This window comes from Poecilia formosa, unplaced genomic scaffold (assembly GCF_000485575.1).
Source record: "Poecilia formosa unplaced genomic scaffold, Poecilia_formosa-5.1.2 Scaffold90, whole genome shotgun sequence".
In the NCBI taxonomy this organism is placed as follows: domain Eukaryota; kingdom Metazoa; phylum Chordata; class Actinopteri; order Cyprinodontiformes; family Poeciliidae; genus Poecilia; species Poecilia formosa.
The window spans coordinates 1,586,423-1,604,462 of NW_006800029.1; the positions used below are offsets into that span (position 1 = coordinate 1,586,423).

At 44.2% G+C, this 18,040-nt stretch overlaps 1 protein-coding gene across 4 annotated transcripts in view; it reads left to right on the plus strand.

The window, feature by feature from the left end:
* The window catches only part of zhx3b (zinc fingers and homeoboxes 3b), a 29,599-nt gene that overhangs the window by 9,770 nt on the left and 1,789 nt on the right, over positions 1-18,040 (plus strand). The window contains exons 1-7 of one of the 4 annotated variants that reach the window (XM_007557671.2): positions 2,349-2,864; positions 10,430-11,339; positions 11,420-11,527; positions 12,433-13,935; positions 14,795-15,073; positions 15,212-15,526; positions 17,542-17,800. In XM_007557671.2, the coding sequence (XP_007557733.1) occupies positions 10,599-11,339; positions 11,420-11,527; positions 12,433-13,935; positions 14,795-15,073; positions 15,212-15,526; positions 17,542-17,800 (3,205 nt within the window). In that variant the 5' untranslated portion in view covers positions 2,349-2,864; positions 10,430-10,598. Of the gene's footprint in view, positions 1-2,348; positions 2,865-10,429; positions 11,340-11,419; positions 11,528-12,432; positions 13,936-14,794; positions 15,527-17,541; positions 17,801-18,040 lie in introns of those variants that run through there. The other 3 variants (XM_007557672.2, XM_016674111.1, XM_016674110.1) reach the window with 3 other exon arrangements.

An 18,040-nucleotide genomic window follows, 5' to 3' on the forward strand; every position in this document is an offset into this window, starting at 1 on the left:
ACATCAATGTTGAGTCGCTGTAGGACGCTGGATTCAGATCAAATTTCTTTTTAAGTAGGTACTAATTTCATGTTTGTTTACATTCAACTTTGCTTCTTTCCTTAGCCTTTTATAACCAGAATTTTACACATTTTATAACCATGGTACCATGTCTCTGCTCCTTTTTCTGAGACAGCTTCAGCTTTAAGTATTAGCCAGTTCAGTATTACTGTGTGGTTTGGAAAATGAAATACAAGTTTAAAGTTCAAAACAAACAAGCAAAAACGCATGCCAAATCCTGTCTGTACTGATGGGTGGGTAATAGGAGCATTGATTAATCAATAAAATAAATTAGTGTGACTACAAACGGGTGATTCTAGAGTCTATTAACAAATGAGTCCGACGTAATCATTGAATTTCTTATTGAAGCCATTACCCTTTGAAGAAATGAGAGTGAAAACTACAATTAATTTCTCTTGGGAATTAATGAAGTATTTTGAATTGCTTTAAATTAAATTGGAATGAATTGAATTAAACTCACTTGAACTGAAATGAACACTGTTATTCTGAAAAAGGACATATAAATTATAAATAAATTTAATTATTTTTTTTTCTGTTAGGTATTCAAACATACCCTTCATATAATGACAAAAAGTCAACAACTAACAAAAAAAAATTAGCCTTGAGAAGTGATTACTGATATTTGTGTCACTATAACTATTTTATTCTTGGGGCTGATAATAAATTATATCAAAACATATTTTCAGATTTAAAAAAGTAATGCTATATTTTAAAGTGTAATAACCTTTTAATATCCATCCCATAATGACATAAATTAAAGAAAACACACAGAATGGTGACGCTGCCACCATGATTCACGACACATTTACTGTCCATTTATGGCCTATAACAAATCAATGTAACATTGTTCTGAGAGGTCACTGGTGAATCGTTTTGATTGACAGGAGGATGCTCTTCCCTGACGGTAATGGCCTGGGGAATGAAAATGATGTGCAACATGTGGCAATCTATCTTAACAGTAAAATGGGGGAATCTGATACACAACTTTAGCGACTCTCTACATTTCCATGATTGCCAATAAGCATGAAAAGAATAATATTTAAAATATTGTTTAGCCCTGATCAAGAGTCATTTGAAGTTAATGTAAACAGAAGCACTTCATAGAACACTTTTAGCTTGTCTAATTTTAACTTGAATTCATGATTAAAACTGTTGATTATTTTTACACATTTTATTTGGCTAGACTTACTTAAATCACTTTGACTCAGGTACAAGTACTCAGGTACAGAACATTGTACCTGAGGTATTGGATCTAAAAATATTCTATAACAAATGTTTTATCTTGATACTCTTATGTAATTAGATAAATGAGGGTTGGTTTAGTTATCAGTTTATATGCTTGTTACATTTGGTTGGGATTTTCAAAATAATGGTTATGCAACTGAAATAACACATTTATGCATTAACCACTTTATAACTTGCCCTCTTTTGCATTGAATCAGTTGTTTAACTATTGTGAAAATAGTGAGAAAAGAATGATCACTCTTTCTTTTCTTAGGTCATAAAATATTGAGTTAGGTTATAAAATATTATTAAAGTATAATATCATGATTCAGTCATGAAAAAACTAAGTTTTTGTAAAGTATGCTTTTAAGTAGAAAAGCACACTGCCAACCTAAGGACTGTGGAGATGCATTTTTTCAGCAGAGGCAAAGAAGTTAGTTACAATGGGTGAATACAGCTAAACACAGGATAATCCTGGAAGAAAGTCTGTACAGTAAACCAAACATACTGCCAGAACCACATTGGAATAGTTAAGATCAAAGAGTAGTCATCTATCAGAATGGCCTAGTCAAAGTCCAGACATAAATTAAAATGAGAAGTTGTGGAAAAACTTGGAAACTGATGTTCACAGATAATCAGTCAGTGCCCACACTGACTGAGGAGAGGCATTTTTGAACAAAAAAAGGGGCAAAAGTTCAAGCTGTATATGTGCAGAGCCAACAGGAAAAAAAACAAAACAAAAGACTTTTATGTGCAGCAAAAGGGTATTCTCATAATTGCTAGCATAAAAGGTCCCAATAACTGACATCAGTTGTTATGATGTCACGCAATGCGGAAAGGTTGATGGTGCGAATACTTTTGAGACCATTCTGTCAGATATGATTTAAATATTACGGGGATATTTTTGCCATGTCAAAAGAATATGAAGCGTAGAGTTTTTTGTTTTTTTTAAAGCTAAATCTGTTGTTGAACTGGTTTATTAGTTGCAGAATTTACCGCAGTCAGATATAATCAGGATTTTATAGTTCGGGGTGTCTTTTGGGGACTATCCCTTTAAGAGAAGTTACCTGAGAGGAGGGGGACAGGTGTGAGCTGCTTGAACATCACGCTAATCCGCAACTCTGTTAGTTTCTGCTCCTCTTAGAGACACTTCACGAGGAGTTCAGAGCACAGGTTCCGCAGGGTCAGGGTCGAGACGGTGAATCTGACTCACTTTCTCTCACTCCGCATCTCCGAGCTCGAGCCCTCACGCCAACTCAACCGTCAGTGACGTCTGCGTCACGTGTGCGTCTCTTCCCTCGGTACGTCCGTCGTATTTTCCTCCCCTCCGCTGTCTGCTCCAACACCGAGACAGAGCAGAGCCGAGCCGAGCCTGGCGAATTAAACACGAACCCAAGACGGAGTGTCGCCGTCCGGACGCCGGGTGTCACGTTTGTCTGCAGCCGATGGACGGAGGGGTCTTACACCTATAAGTTGCCATCAGTGAAGTCCGTTAGTGGCTCCTGTGTGAGCCCGTATCAATGTAAACTTTTTATTTTTAAAGAACGTTCACTGCGCACAGTGAGATCCAACAAAGCGAGGTGAGTGTGGTTTGTTGATACTCATCTATTTCAGTGTTTCATCTCAACTAAAACTTATCCGAGCTGAGGGAAAGCCTCACCTTTGTGGGCTTTGGCTCAGCAGCGCTGGCCAGCTGCATGTCGCCTGCTTAAAATGGCGACAGCCGACGGGGGTGGGAAAAAGAGAGAGACGGTGTAGTTTTTTGGGGGGGTACTCTGGGGGCTCGCCTCTTTTCTCCGATCTGAATTGGCTACACTGCTTGCAACCCTTAATAATGCACATGAGCGAATTAAGTTGGGGATTACTCCGCCTTAAGTTGAGCGGAAGATGCATCATTTTCGGATACGTTTAAAGCTGCTGCGCTCAGGGACTCGTCGAGACACTTTTTCACACCAGCACTGCATTTCTAGAAAATACTATTTCATAGAAGTAGTAAATATACGTTTTCTGTTTACGTTAAATCTCAAACCTGTTAGAAAAATATTCCCAAATTTTTCCCCTAATCAGTATTTCATCACAATAGAAATTAGAAATCACAGCCGTCCCAAGCACCCCTCTCTCCGTTTTCCTCTGTGAACCATAAAAGGATTTTACAGTTTATAAAAAGTTATATTTTGGCTCAGACCGACTTTAGTTTTAATCAAGACTGACCCAGAGTTCACAAACAATAAGCAGCAATGTTTATTTTTATTATTTCATGAAGCGTTCAAGTGATTGTTTATCATTAGAGATCGTAATCGGCCATTTTCCCCCTAATTGGGTCTCGTTAGTTGTTTCTGAAATAAACATTGCAGTCCATCTTTTATTTATAAAGCACTTTTAACTACTACACAGTACTAAAGTGAGGAACAGAAAAATAAATTGACGTTTTCTTTCGTATTGATTAACTTCATCCCAACTTAGAACTCAAATCCTTTTCAGAGTATGACGTCAACCAACATTTATTTTTTATGCACTTAATGGGTTGACTAAAAATTAGATAATGTCATGGAGGCTATGATGCATAAGCAGAGATTAACATTTGCTTTCTGATGGTGAAAACTGCTATTTATCTTAGTGAAATCTGCAGCACACCTTTCCCTTTACTGTGTTTTAGCCCTTTAGATATAAAAATGACCAGAACCAGCAGGTCAGATCTCAAAGGAAACCGGATATTGCTGTCGACCAAGAAAAGCCTGGTCTGTGCATTTCTGTTTATCTTGATAGTGTTGTCATTAGTGTGTGTCACTCCTAGGATTAGACCAAAGCTTTCCCAGGAAGCTAATTTGTGTCTGACGTCCACGTGAGTCTCAGGTTCGACGCACAGCTTAATCCAGCTTTCTGTTTATCACCAACGGTCCACTCTCAGTAGTGGCCGCTTGCCTCGTTATTGCTGATGAAAATAAGGACTCATGAAAAGCTTGAGGTGGATCAACTTATCAATCATGCGAGAAAATATGTTGAACTCGTAATAACTGTCCAGTGGTGTGCAATTTTTTTTTAAAATTAAATTGACATTAGAAACACAGCTGGGTAATGATTTCCACTTTAAAATATGGTTTTTATATGGATTAAAAACAAATCAACCGCTTTATTCTGTTAAACCTTGCTGTTATCCTCTGAAAGTTTTGATCTCTCCAGCAGCTTGACTGAATAACAGACCTGTCTCGATAACAGAAAATACAGTCTCATTCTTAAACAGCTCACATCACTTATGAAAAAGAGCACACTTGGAGTCCTTTTCGCTCAGTAGTAACTTCCATACTGGGAAGTGTTGATGTTCTCAGAAAAACGTAACATTTTTGAGTTTTCATCTGACCTCCAGTGGTCGGAGCTGATGAAGCTAGAAGTTGGGCGACTCCGGTCACCACCTGATCTCTTGCTGCCTCTTTAAAAAGAAACGGGCTGATCATCTGGCGTTAGGAAACACTGTCGGAGACAAACGACTTTTGACAGAAGTTGGCATATAATGTGAAGCGTCCTATTCCAATGTGCTCCCCTTCTCTTCACAAACTGCTTACGTTTGTTTTATTGTTGCCAAATCTTTCTTTCAAAGGCAGTGTTGTCAAATAGAGCTAAAGGACTTCGCTGCAGCTGCACAGAATACAAATAAACACATTTAAATGAGGAATTGGATTAAAAATAAAGTGTCAAATTAACAACAAAAACCCCCACAATCGGTTGCCTTATGTGACGTCACGAGAGGCGTGTGCGTTTGGAAGCTGGTTTGTGGGAGGTTAGATTTGATCTAAGTTATGTAACAATTTACAACAACATAGCAAAACAAATGGCGGTGTTGTGGAAGTGACAAACTGTAACTAAACTGAGTTTGATTCTCACAAAAGAAAAAGGTCGCGTTGGTGCTGTGTCTCATCTTGGTGTGTAACTAGAATTATGTTTCATGTTCTTCCTGTAGGACATAAAAATCTCAAGGCATTTTATAAAAACTGCAGGTCCAGTTCATGTCCATAATGTATTAATCTGATACAGTCCAATCCTATAGAAAGATTCAGTAACACGCAGCCCAGTTTAACCTTAGGTTTAACACAGTTAGAATACAATATGGCTTTCCATATTTGTGCTATTCCCTCGCTGCTGTCTTTGATGCTGTGGTTTAATTTACCAAATCCAATGGTATATAAAGTAATGTTAAAACTAGGGCTGCAGCTAATGATTATTTTTGTCTTTTACTATTCAACCAATTAATATGATAAAAAAAAAAAAAAAACGAAAAATGGGCAAAATTTTTGCCTAACCAACTAAACCCTTTTTATACACAAGAAAAACACAAGAAAAGACAAAAAGAGACACAAAAAAAAAAAAAAAACTTGCCTAAAATTCGATACAAAAGTCTTTCCTTACTGCATGCTTGATCATTTGTAGCAAAGGATCCATTTGCAGCTGAAAATACTTTTAACATCAACATGTGAAAAGCTCAACCCTTTCTGCTTGACTCAATGTCAACACAGCATAGGGCTGATCTGTTGACTGTTGTTTTGAATTAACCAATTAAAAATTCAGTAGTAAAAGGCACTTAGCAAAATGTGTTTCTTTTTTTTATCTTGATTGTGAAATGAAGACATTCTTTGGATAATTTTGGCTTAACTACTGCTCTAAGTGTGTTGTTTTTGTCAGCAGATAGCCTTTTTTATGTATGCTCCAGGGAACGATTAGTCGATTATTGAAATAATAATTTATTGATAAATTTATCCGATTAATTGCTTCCGCCCTCGCTATGGCCACTTTGCTCTACAGGCTGCTTTATTTTTGCCTGAGTAGCTCCAGATTTATTTAGCTAATAACTCTTCTAATGAATCGGTTAACATGAGAAATGTTCTGACTGCGTCAGGCGAGTTGAGTCGCTTTGTCTTTCCTGTATCCAACCATGTGATTTATAATTAACTTCTTACCAGTTATGACCAAGAAAAACCCGACAGGGCCTGTATCCGACTGGTTTGGATCATCGCATTCTCTTCAGTCTGCTGGACTGGGGAACAGCCTGTGATGTCGGCCATTTTAGGTTGGACTACAAAGAGCAACCGCCATGTTTCTCTCCCTCCCCTCTCAGCAGTCCAGTTTAAATCCATGCAGCGGCAGCAGCCACAGCGGTGCAGCCCACGCAGCCCATCCTCTCTCTGACCCGAGGAGCAGCCCACATTGACACTCAGGGATCCGAGGGAAGGAAGGAAGGACGATGTAGGAACGCTGTAATTGCGGTTTCCCGATTGTTGTGGAAGACACAAGTCGAGATGCACACATGATGCGAGCGTGATTGACAGCTGGAGGTTAGCTGAAAGGTGCTGGTTTATGGTGGGAGACAGTAGCTGAAACAAGCACTTTTATCTTGTACTAAGACAAAGAAAAACATGGCGGAGGACGTAGAGACAGACACTGGAAGGTGGAACCGGGTGTATGCCGCCGCGTTAGTGCAGTCTTGATAATTGGTTGGAACACACTTGGGGTTTGAGGCCGTTTTTAGGGCCCTCCTCCCCTGAATGAGTAAGATAGCATCTGGCGTAGCTCTTGCAGCGTAGAACATAGCAACCCTGTGTGACCGAGGCCCCTGCAGGACCACAGAGTGCTGTGGGGGAGAGAGGGGGGGAGGGGGGCACAGGGGCAGGATGGCAGATGTCTGGACACAACCCTGACAGGAAGAGACGCCGTCGGCTCCGGCCAATGGAGACGGCAGCCACACCTATTGGAGAGACGGGAACACTCGGTGCGGGAAGCTGCACTGAAATAGGAGCAGGGCAGGGACTCTCCAAATACCACTCTGAGGGGTGTGTGGAACAAACAAGCCCCACTCTGGCCTGGGACTGCATGGCACAGGAGATCTCTCTGTGTGTGTGTGCATGTGCGCGTGTGTGTTTACCCACATGCGTGTGCTTTAGAGAAGTGAGCTGGTGAGAGAAGGCGGGGGGGCTAGGAGGTGGTTGCCATGGGGACAGTAACACACCAGTGCCGCTGTCGACCTGTCTCCGAGTGCCAAACTTGTTCGGAGAGGGAGGCGGGGTGAGGGAACAGCAGGAGGGGGAAGAGGGAGGAATAAAATGGGAGCAGCCGAGGAAAGGCCTGTGCAGAACACTCATTAGGGTAAGGTTTGTTTCCCTGCACAGATCCTAGAGCAGCATCTGTAATCTCAGGTGATCAGCTGCAGCATTACTCAGGTGAGCTGATTATTTGGCGTCATACTCTGCTAAAGCGAAGATGCCTTTGGTTTTAAAAAGACCAGACTTTTTCTGGAACCTGGTGACACACAAAGATAAAATATCTGTTATTTTGTCTTTTGTTTTTGTCAGTGGTAGCTGCTAGCAACCCAATAGAAAACAAAGGAAATAATACTTAAACTACAAAGCAGTAAAAGTTTAAGTATTACTTAACACTACTACTTAAACTGGATCTTTTAATAACATTGAAAAAATGTGCATAGAAGTTCATTCTCTTGATGCATTCACAGACTTTAGCTTTGTTTCATTTATTGGGCAAAGGAAAGTACTTCACTTATCAAAGATCAGAGCCAATCGAGGGGAAATTTGTGTTTATTCTACTCTCTTGTTGACTTTGTGCATTGGTAGTTTTTGAACTTAGGGTATGGAGGTATTTATCAGTTTTAATCTGTTTTTTTTAATGAAAAAAAATTAAAAAAAAAGTTTTTTTCTTCTCTATTTCACTTATTGATTTCCGATCTGAGCCAATCAAGGAAAAAAATAGACCCAATCTCATCCTCTCGATGCATCTCTAGTTTCAAACTCAGACATTTAAGACTTTGTTTTTATGTGTGTGTGTGTGCGTGTGCGCGCGTGTGTGTGTGAGGGACTGGGAGACGTGTGATCTCTTGCACAGTAAAAAATGTCAGCCTCACCACCTTCGTAAACAGGCTTCACACAGGCATGCAGACACCCACCCCCGCACGTTTCATGCACATGCACACACACACACACACACACCCACCTCCCTGCACTTTACTCTCAACCTCACAGGAAATTCACACATACAAACGTTGACGGTGTCACATAAAACACATCCGCATTGCCATCATGGCTAGGATGGTCAGTCGGTGAATGTCGACGCACAGAATTGGTGTTCAAGTCGACCGAAGTTGCCCAAGCAAAAGCTGATGTGAGGTCAGGGGACTTTGTTTCAGCCGTCACCTGAGTGAAGTGATGTCTCTTGATCTGTTTTAAACTCGTCGGTTCGGTTTCGAAAGACACTGTAAGCTGGTTTTCATGAGCTCCAGGTTGTGTCCATTGGCAGAACATTCCAGGCTTCACAGCGAGGTGGGGAGGGAGGGAGGGAGGGAGGGAAACAGTGTGTGACTGAACCTCGGAGCTCGACGGGGGCTCGGAAGTGCGGGGGTAGACTGGTTGCAGTGGTGGAGATGGTGGGGCGGGGGGTATCATGAAGGAAAATTCCTCACTGAAACACCTCAGTGATTCCTTCACGATAGTTAACACCACCATCACCCCCCCCACACACACACACCCCCCACCCCAAACGGCCTGCCCATCCCCCCACCATCATCAGCATCTACCGTTCGCTCTCTCTCTCTCTACTCTCGCCTGCCACCCACACCCAGCACAACCACGTGATGGATGACTGCGACTGCCCACCCATAAGCCATTGTGTTGGTCATGTGACCAGCCTGGCTTGGCAGAGCGGTGCCCCCTGATGCAGAACTGAATGGCAGTGGTGGTTGGGGTGGGGGTCTAGGTAGGAGGGGCAGACGGCGGCTCAAACCGAGGGCAGTTGCTGCTCTCAGTGGGGTGGAAGAAGGGGGGAAGAGGGGGCATCACGTTCCCTCAGAGGCAAACCTCAATCGCCTGTTAACCCCTCACACACATGCAAGCGCGCGCGCGCACACACACACACACACACACACACACACTGACCCCTTATTTACCTTTTAAAAGGGCCAAAGAGTCCTCCTTTAATGCAGATTTATTTCTTTTAAGTTAAATCTTGGAGGCTGACTTCGTTCTGGTGCCTGAGTCAAAGTGAACTCTTTGTACGTTGTGTCACACCCCAGTCCTGTGGGGGTTAACTGAGCGCCGAGCTAATGTACCATGACCCATGTGTGGGGCAAACCAAGCATTTACTCATGCCGTTGTAGGTGCAGAGAAAAGCAGCAGGTTTGCAATTAGAGAAAGAGATATGCAACCAGAAAAGGAGGGGTTTATTTAATGACCACATGCAATCTTGGTTTCTTTCACACCTTGGCACAAATACGTTGCAGGAAGAGGTTTGCATCTTGTTTCAGTTTGGAGCCTCTTCTATTAGGTGAATTTTGTGTTCAGTGTTTAACAGTGTTTAAGGAATGTGTTTTTGCACCAAGAAACGCTGTTCTACGTTTCAACTGAGGAGGCTCGGTGAGTTTCTCGTGCTCTGCATGAGATGTCATGTCAGGGCAGAATGGCTGGGAGAGTAATTGCCCTAGAGCCGTCCTTCAATCCTGCATCGTTGCCTCCATGTTAGGTGGAGAGAAAGGGAGGAGCGAACCCCTCCACTCCACAGGAAGCTACGCCATCTCCCCGTAAAGACCCGGACTCTGGACGTGGGACGATTTTATTTATTTTATTTTATTTTTTTTGAGATGCAGGTGTGTTGCTGTTGGTCCTGGTTGCTCAGGAATGTGGCTTTCCAGGAAATATTTGATGAAATTCTGTGTTGCTTCATTGTCAAGTTCCCAGCTGTATTGAGCAGCAAATTTCAAAGAAAAATATATTCAAAGTGCTTGGAAATGTGTTTAGTGCCACTTCAGAGGCTCACAGCTCACAGTCTCTGTGGGGGTGTGTCTGAAAGAGAGGAAGTGAGACGCAGCAGCATGGGGGAGGGGAGTAGTAGGGGTGGGACAGGGGCTCTCCCAAAAGCCCTGCAGTGAGGAGGCAGACTGAGACTGAATAGCATCATAAATGAGATTGAGTTCCAGGGGACAGAAAAGTTTACCCTTACTTTTGGCTTTAATACCTTAAAGATGTTCTTTTTACCCTGAAGATCCAGATATTACCTGAAACTTCTGTAAGAAATCCTTTTATTTTTGTTCGCCTATCTTCTTGTCTAAATTCCAGGTGATCTCAGATATTTTCATTTTCTCTCCTTTCTTTTTCAGGATTCTACTAAAACCTCTGCAGAGAATCACTCAGGGACTTATGGACGAGCCCGTCCACTCTCCTTCCCCCATGTCTGGTCGATAGTGAAGGAGGAATCCATCTTCTCTCTCTCAGCCCCTCAGCCATTTGACCCCCTCCCCCCCCACCTCCTGTCCCTCTGGTCTCACCATGGCCAGCAAACGGAAGTCCACTACACCCTGCATGATCCCCAGTAAGGTCATCCGCTCTGTGGAGGAGGCGGAGCGGGACTCTCCGGTTCCGCTCCGTCACTCCAGGGTTTCTGGAGGCGACAGACGCAGCCCTTTGGACGCCAGCAGCGACCCGAAACAGGAGGCGGGGGATGCAGATAAGGACGGTGGCATTTACACTTGCAAGCTGTGCAATTTTGAAACTCACGACCTCAACCTGTTCCTAGATCACGTCTACACGGGGCACCCGGACTTTAGGGCGGACCCTGGCTTCGTCTGCATGAGCTGCGGCGTTTCGGCGCCAAAGTTTGAGGGGCTAGCTTTGCACAACGCCAGGGTCCACCCCAGCACTTTGAATACCACCCTGCAGCTGAGGAGGAGGGAGAGGAGGGCGGTGGTGGAGCAGAACCTGCTGATAGGGACGGAGCTGTGCAGGGACAGCGAAATCTCCATCACTAAGACGCCAATCATGAGGATGCTGAAGGGCAAATCTGAACCCAAAAGGATTGTGGTGTCTCACTCGGTGTCAGACGAGCCCGCCTCGGACGTGCATTCTGCCTCCATATCCAGGGAGTCTGAAAGAAAGGAATCTTCTGCTGTTACAGTCACCCACGTCTCCACGATCGTCCACAACGGAACGAGCAAGACCACCCTGCCCTCGGCCATCCAGATTGTCAACGGCTCTACGGGGTTACCCCTTCTGAAGACGCCCATCACACAGGTGGCCCGGATACTGATGCTTTTTTTAAATTTGTTTTAAGTGGATTTACTTTATTAATTGTGTTTTTAAATTCCTTTCAGGTTGTTTCTGTAGCTCAGAACCGAAGTCTTCACCATTCTGCACCCATCACAGCTTCCTCTACTGCTTCTTCCGCTTCTTCGTCCTCATCCTCGCAAAATCTTCCCAAGGTACGAATTGGCTTTTGTGTCAGTGTTGCGCAATTTACCATTCAAGTAAACGGATTATATGCAATCATCAGTGAAAGGAAACGTACATTTTATTCCTTTTTTTAATTATGGGTTTTATAATATAAACAATATTCCAGGATGGTATGAAAACACAACAGTGAATTAAAAACAACATTTAGGTCAGATAATTTGAAATCTCACATTTGTGTGGAATACTTTGCGCTACTCCTCTGTAGCCGTTTTAAAATTGTTGCCTTTCTGCTGCGGATCTGGTTTTGAAGAGTAATCCACTCAATTTGAATGTGATTGAGGTCAGAAGGTTGGGTCGGCCGTTCAGGAAGCCCTTTAACATTCATGAGAACAGCGATGTCCTCAATGAACCCATTGACTTGCAAGTAAGTGCTTTTGGAGTGATCGTTAAGGGGTTAATGCAAAAACAGTTTGATGTGTGTTTTAGGTCATCAGTGGGCTCTTAAAAAAATTCCAACAAAAATAAGTTGGACAGGAAAGTTTGTTTCAATGAGGTCCAGCTTGAAAAACGTGCCTTAAACAGTTTGCAAGTAAACATCGTCATATATACTCAATACAAATTATTATTATTATGTAAATTTTTTTCCACAATCATTGTCTTGTTGGAACAGCCAACTGAGCCTATAACAATGTGGAACTTGCAGGAACATCAGGATGAGTAGTTTCATCCTGTTGTGGATGAAACAGGAAAAGGTTATGCCTCTAGTTTTAGCAATATTTCAGATATTTAAAATAATATCAATAATTATCGATATCGACTGATATGAAACCCTTATATTTTCATACGTTTTTCATCCATGTCGTCCAGCCCTAAGTGTGATTAAACCTGTATGGTTCAATCCGACTCCGCACTGATTTTCCGTCTCTCCCTGCAGGTGATGATCCCTCTGAGCAGCATCCCCACCTACAGTGCCTCCATGGACTCCTCCTCCTTCCTGAAGACCTCTTTCAGCAAGTTCCCGTACCCCACCAAGGCTGAGCTGTGCTACCTGACCGTGGTCACCAAATTCCCCGAGGAGCAGATCAAGATCTGGTTCACCGCTCAGCGGCTGAAGCAAGGCATCAGCTGGTCCCCGGAGGAGATCGAGGAGGCCAGGAGGAAGATGTTCAACACCATCATCCAGACGGCGCCGGTCAGCTCCCAGAACCAAACCCAGAGTCACCATAGCCCGGCGCCACACACCATCACAGTGCTGCCCGCCTCCCTGGGGCCCACCGGGATCCCTCAGTTCCTGCAGGGGTCTCTCGTCAGCCCAGGTGGCGTAATCGTCACGCAGCCTGTCGTGGCAAATGGAATCCAGGTCAGCAGTGCCCCCGTGGCCCTGGCGGTCACGCCGAAGCCCCAGGCGGCGGCTCGGCCCACGATGCAGGCCCGACCCGCCGCCGCTCTGGTGGCGGACAAAAGCCCCAGCATGCTGGTGGGAACGGTGGGCAGCAGTAAAGCTGTGGGAGGGGGCACCAGCAGCACTGAGGGCGGCGTCATCAACCTTAGCCTTGGAAGCAGTAGTCATGGCAACGCTAAGGGAAGCAGTGTCAATGATAAACATGGCAGTGCTAATGCTAACTCCAGCGAGAAAAACAGCAGTGATGTTAGCAGCCGTGCTAGCGCCAGAAACACGGACAGTAAACCGGGCAGCGGCGGCGCGGGTCAGACGGACAGTAAGACCCCCACGGAAAACAAAGCTGTCATCAGCAGCTGTGAAAACCTGAAGAGCAAAGATGCTAATGGTAGCAGCAACCATCACAACCTGGCCAGTGCAGGAACCGAGGATGCAGATCCTTCTGGTTGTGACTCTCCAACCATCAAAATGGAGGATGCTTCATCCCCTGCCTCCAAGTCCTCCTCCCCGACTCCTGCAGGTCCGGGCAGCAGCTCCGGCTCCCGGACCCCCTCCAGCGCCTTCCTGGACCCCAGCTTTTACAAAGGCAAGAAGTCCCAGGAGCAGCTCAGTACCCTGAAGGACAGCTTCCTGGTGAGCCAGTGGCCCGACCAGGAGGAGGTCGACCGCCTCATCGGCCTCACCGGCCTCACGGTGCGCGAGGTCCGCAAGTGGTTCAGCGACAGACGCTATCACTTCCGCAACTGCAAGAGCTCCCGCTCCAGCACGGGTGGGCACAGTAAGACCAGTGGTGGAGCGGGGAATGGCGGAGGTACGCCTGGTAGCAGCGCCGCCGGCTGTAACGCCCCCGTTGATCTGTCGGAAAGTAGCAGCAGCAACTCTGGTGCCAAAACTCCCCAGCACAGCTCCAGCACCGCCACCCAGAGCCCACCGCCAACACAGACCCCCACATCGCCCACAGCTCCTTCCAAGAGGCTCTTCAGGTTGCACTCACCTGATTTCACAGCCGTCCGCTATAAGGAGAGAGACCCCCACCAGGTGAGACCCAAACTCTCTCTCACTGCAACTCTGCTGAATTTTGACCAATCCCGTTAGCCCTCTGCTAATTTCACTTCCTGTTTCACAATGTCTCTGGAAAGCCTAATCGGTAAGAAGAAAACCTAAAAAACGCTAAATGTTAACACTTGCCAAAATCTTCATGTCCATTACTTCATATGGATTAAAGGTGCCATTTCAAGAAGATACTTAAAATAGTTCAAATTCTGTCATTTGGGAAGATTATGTGCAGCAATTGAAACTTTTTTGCAAGACCACATCAGGCCAAAAATAAGGCAAAATAACAATTTGCAAATTTGACTAAAAGCTTTTGAAAAAGGTGTCAAAAATCAGTCATTTTAGGCCGCAACAATCACACACGCAAAATACTTTTCATGATCCTGGAGAAACTGAAGCGTGTCTGAAGCAGAGATTCATTTGGTCTTCAACTCCTGCTTTTCTTGTGGTCAGCCATCCTGACCCAGAGACGAGGTCAAAAGCTAACTTGGGAGAAAAAGGCCTTAACTGTGACTTTTCAGATAAAAGCACATTTTTCTCTTTATTTGAAATTTGAAACCCAGAGAACCATTGATGATTTGGGTAGCTGTGTCATCTGTAGGAGTTCTCTTTGCCACTGATAAGCTTCATGGAGATCCTGGTAGACTTTGTACCAAAACCCGACTGCGTTTGATTGGCTGGCTAATCCCTCTCACATCGTCGATGCAGTAAATCACGCAAAATGAGCTCCGACTACTTAATCGGTGCACGAGTACGGTACATGGGAACACTAAATAACTAAAATAAATCAACCTTCTCATGATTTCGACAGTAATATTCATCTCTTTGCGTGTGCTACGCTCAGGTGATAGCCCTGGAGGCCAGCTTTGCCCAGAACGCCGACCCGTCAGGAGAAGAAGTGGACAGGCTGCGCTCTGAGACCAAGATGACGCGGCGGGAGATACACGGCTGGTTTGCTGAGAAGAGGAAGCGAGTGGCTGCCGAGAAGAAGAAGGAGGAGGCGGAGCGGGAGCCGAAGGAGGATGAGGAGGAGATGGAGGTGGATGGAGAAGAGAGGCAGAGGGATGACGGTTCAGGGGAACCGAAAGTGAACCCCATCAAAATAAATCTGAAGATGCTGAAGGTGACTGAGGCTAGCAGTAAAGCAGAGGGGGAGGGATCTGGTAGTACGAGCTCTCAGCCCGGCAGCACGCCTGCCTCCTCCCAGGGCCCCACCTCTTCCACCACCACTAAACCTTCCCAACCTTCCACCCCAACACAGAAAACCTCCCACTCCCCCAAACCCACAACCGTCCGAGGGAAGAAGACGGCGGAGCAGCTCCACCTGCTAAAGCAAGTCTACGCCCGAACCCAGTGGCCCAGCGCCACTCAGTACGATGAGCTCATCTCAGGAACAGGGCTGCCCCGACCCGAGGTGGTGCGCTGGTTCGGGGACTCCCGCTACGTCCAGAAGAACGGGCTGCTGAAGTGGCTGGAGGAGTACCAGAACCTGGCCCTGGAGGAGGAGCTGCAGAGGGACGGCTCCAAGGTCCTGCAGGACCATCTGGACGCCCACGGCAGGCTGGACGACTCCCAGGTACAGGTCATGTCTTCCCCCCTCTCTCATTACTCACTTTCCTGTCTGACCACTCTCAAAAAAAAACGGACACTAGAGCCAACAAAACCAAAAAGAAAATTATGAAGTTAATTGCAGGATCAGCAATTATTAAAAATTCATTGTACTTCAATCGAAAACAATATATCAATAAAACAATAATTTTAACTTCATAGCCCCTTTTTGCATACATTTTTGAATAAATAGATGCATGTAAGCTCAACAACAAAAATGTATTGTTTTTAATTATTCAGGCCACTAAACCATCAGATTGGTGCAAAGTGCCAATATACACATTCAGCTGAACCTTCATGTTATTTCTATGAAAAAATAATTACTATAACAACTAGAAATGTGGACGTTGTCGTTGGGAACGTCTGCTCTCCTCCTGTTTGCACAGCTTTCACACAACTTCTTTCACCAAATCGCTTTTTGAAGCACAAATGAGGAAAAGCCGCTTTGTCGTCCGTCTAATTTGTGCATCGGATTCATGAGCGTACCAGAAACGCATGTATAAAAAGCTTCTGACTCACGAGTTCTGTATGTGTAATGTGATTAACTGCATTAAAATGTTTTAACATGTCAAAATGAATGTAATTAATTAATCAAAATGAGCATGTTAAAGTCCCAGCTCCATTTGACGCATAAAAACCAAATGGTGTAAAAAAAAAAGAAAAAAGGATTTGATAGTGTTTAGTAATAATGTTACAACATTTATTAGTTTGAATAATAATTGATTTTCAATCAGAAGTTCAAAGGTTAACTACCCAAGTGATCAACATTCCTGTGATTTATTTGCGTTTGTAACGCTGGTTTTAATTGGTCGAGCAGCTCAGCTGACCAACCAGCGAGCAGAACAACAAGGAGGTGAAACGTTTTGTGAAAGCGTTTTCTAAACTTACAGGTGTTCATCCTGTATTTTTTTTGTTTTGTTTTCGTCTCTATATAAATATCAACAATAATGTGAGTCTAATAAAACTGTAGGCTGTGTCATTTTTGCAGCAGCAGGTGTAGCTGATGCTTTTCTGTTTTTGAGTAACTGCAGTTGGTTCACATTAGGCACCATGAAGCTGTAAAACTGTCGTCGTCGTCGTACCATGAAACTCCCCTAGCTCAGTGAGTGATGTTTTAGATAGTTTTAAAAATATATATATATATATATATATATATGTATATAAGTGTTTTGTTCAGATACGAGCCGTGCTGCTCTGTTTGCTGAGGGGATTCTCAGGAAGCTCCTTTGTTGCTGAGATCTTTGAAGTTTAAGACACACCTCAGGTCTCGATTCCTCCTAAATTCATCTGTCGTCTTTTATCTCAAGAGAGATGAGTCTTTTGTTCACTGAACTACATGGAAAAAAAAAGAAAAACCTCCTGATGAAAGAGCAAAGTTTTAGATGTTTTTATTGTGAGTGAAATCATCTCTTTGCTGTTTTTATCCTCCCACTCCAGAGACGCAAACTTCAAGTAGTAGTTTTGTTAATTTGTATGGAGAAAAAAAAAAAAAAAAGTTTCTCCTTTTGGTATTTTATTTTGGTTTAATAAACATTCTTTCTCGTCCTCATCTATTATCCATGTCCCCTCTGTATGACGGAAATTATTTGATTAAAGCAAAGTAGCAAAACAAAACACCCGGTATAAGCAACTGTAGTAAATATTTAATATACGACATTTCTAATGATTAGAGCTGCACAATATTCTCACGTCATCACCATGTCAATATCTGGAAGGACTCTTTGCATGCAGTATTTGTTTTCTGTTAGATTATAAGAAATAATTAGTTGGATCACAATAAGAGATTCAGTTCCACATCGGAGAGAGAGTGGAAAGAAGTCAAGATGTTCTAACCAGAGTGAATAACTGTCTCAACAAGAAAAGTCTTAAAATTGAACCAAGGATAAATCAGAACCAACCTAATGGCTTCCTTGCAGCCTCGAGGTGTTCAGCTTTAACATTCGCCTGCATCTAGTTAATAAAACCTTTATTACTCTGTCCTAGTTAAAGGAGCTGGCTGAGAAGACTGGTCTGACGAGCGACTTGGTGCGGCATTGGTTCTCTACCAGGGGAGCGATGCCCGACGCTAAGCAAAGCGCTGCACAGCGGGCGGGAACGGGAGCCATCGGCGCAGAGGAAGCGGCGGCGGCGCCAACAGGATCCTCGGCTCCGGAGCCACAGCCGGGCGGCGGGACGGAGGAGAAGATGGAGCAGTCGGTGTGCGGGGCGGAGGCCGACGCCGACAGCTCTGCTGCTGCTACAGGTAGTCCTGGACTCCATGGTTGTTTGTTTTGTTTTTTTTTTAACTACAAGAAAAATGTGTGTGTAAAGTAAAATTAGATTTTTTAAAGAAGCTACCGCTCACACACCTTTTAATAACTAAATGCAACAAAGAAAAACTGGAAGACATTTGAAAGACTGACGTAATTTGTGGGAGAAATTGAGTGCTGCGTCAACAGCTCTGTGTGTGTGTGTGTGTGTGTGTGTGTGTGTGTGTGTGTGT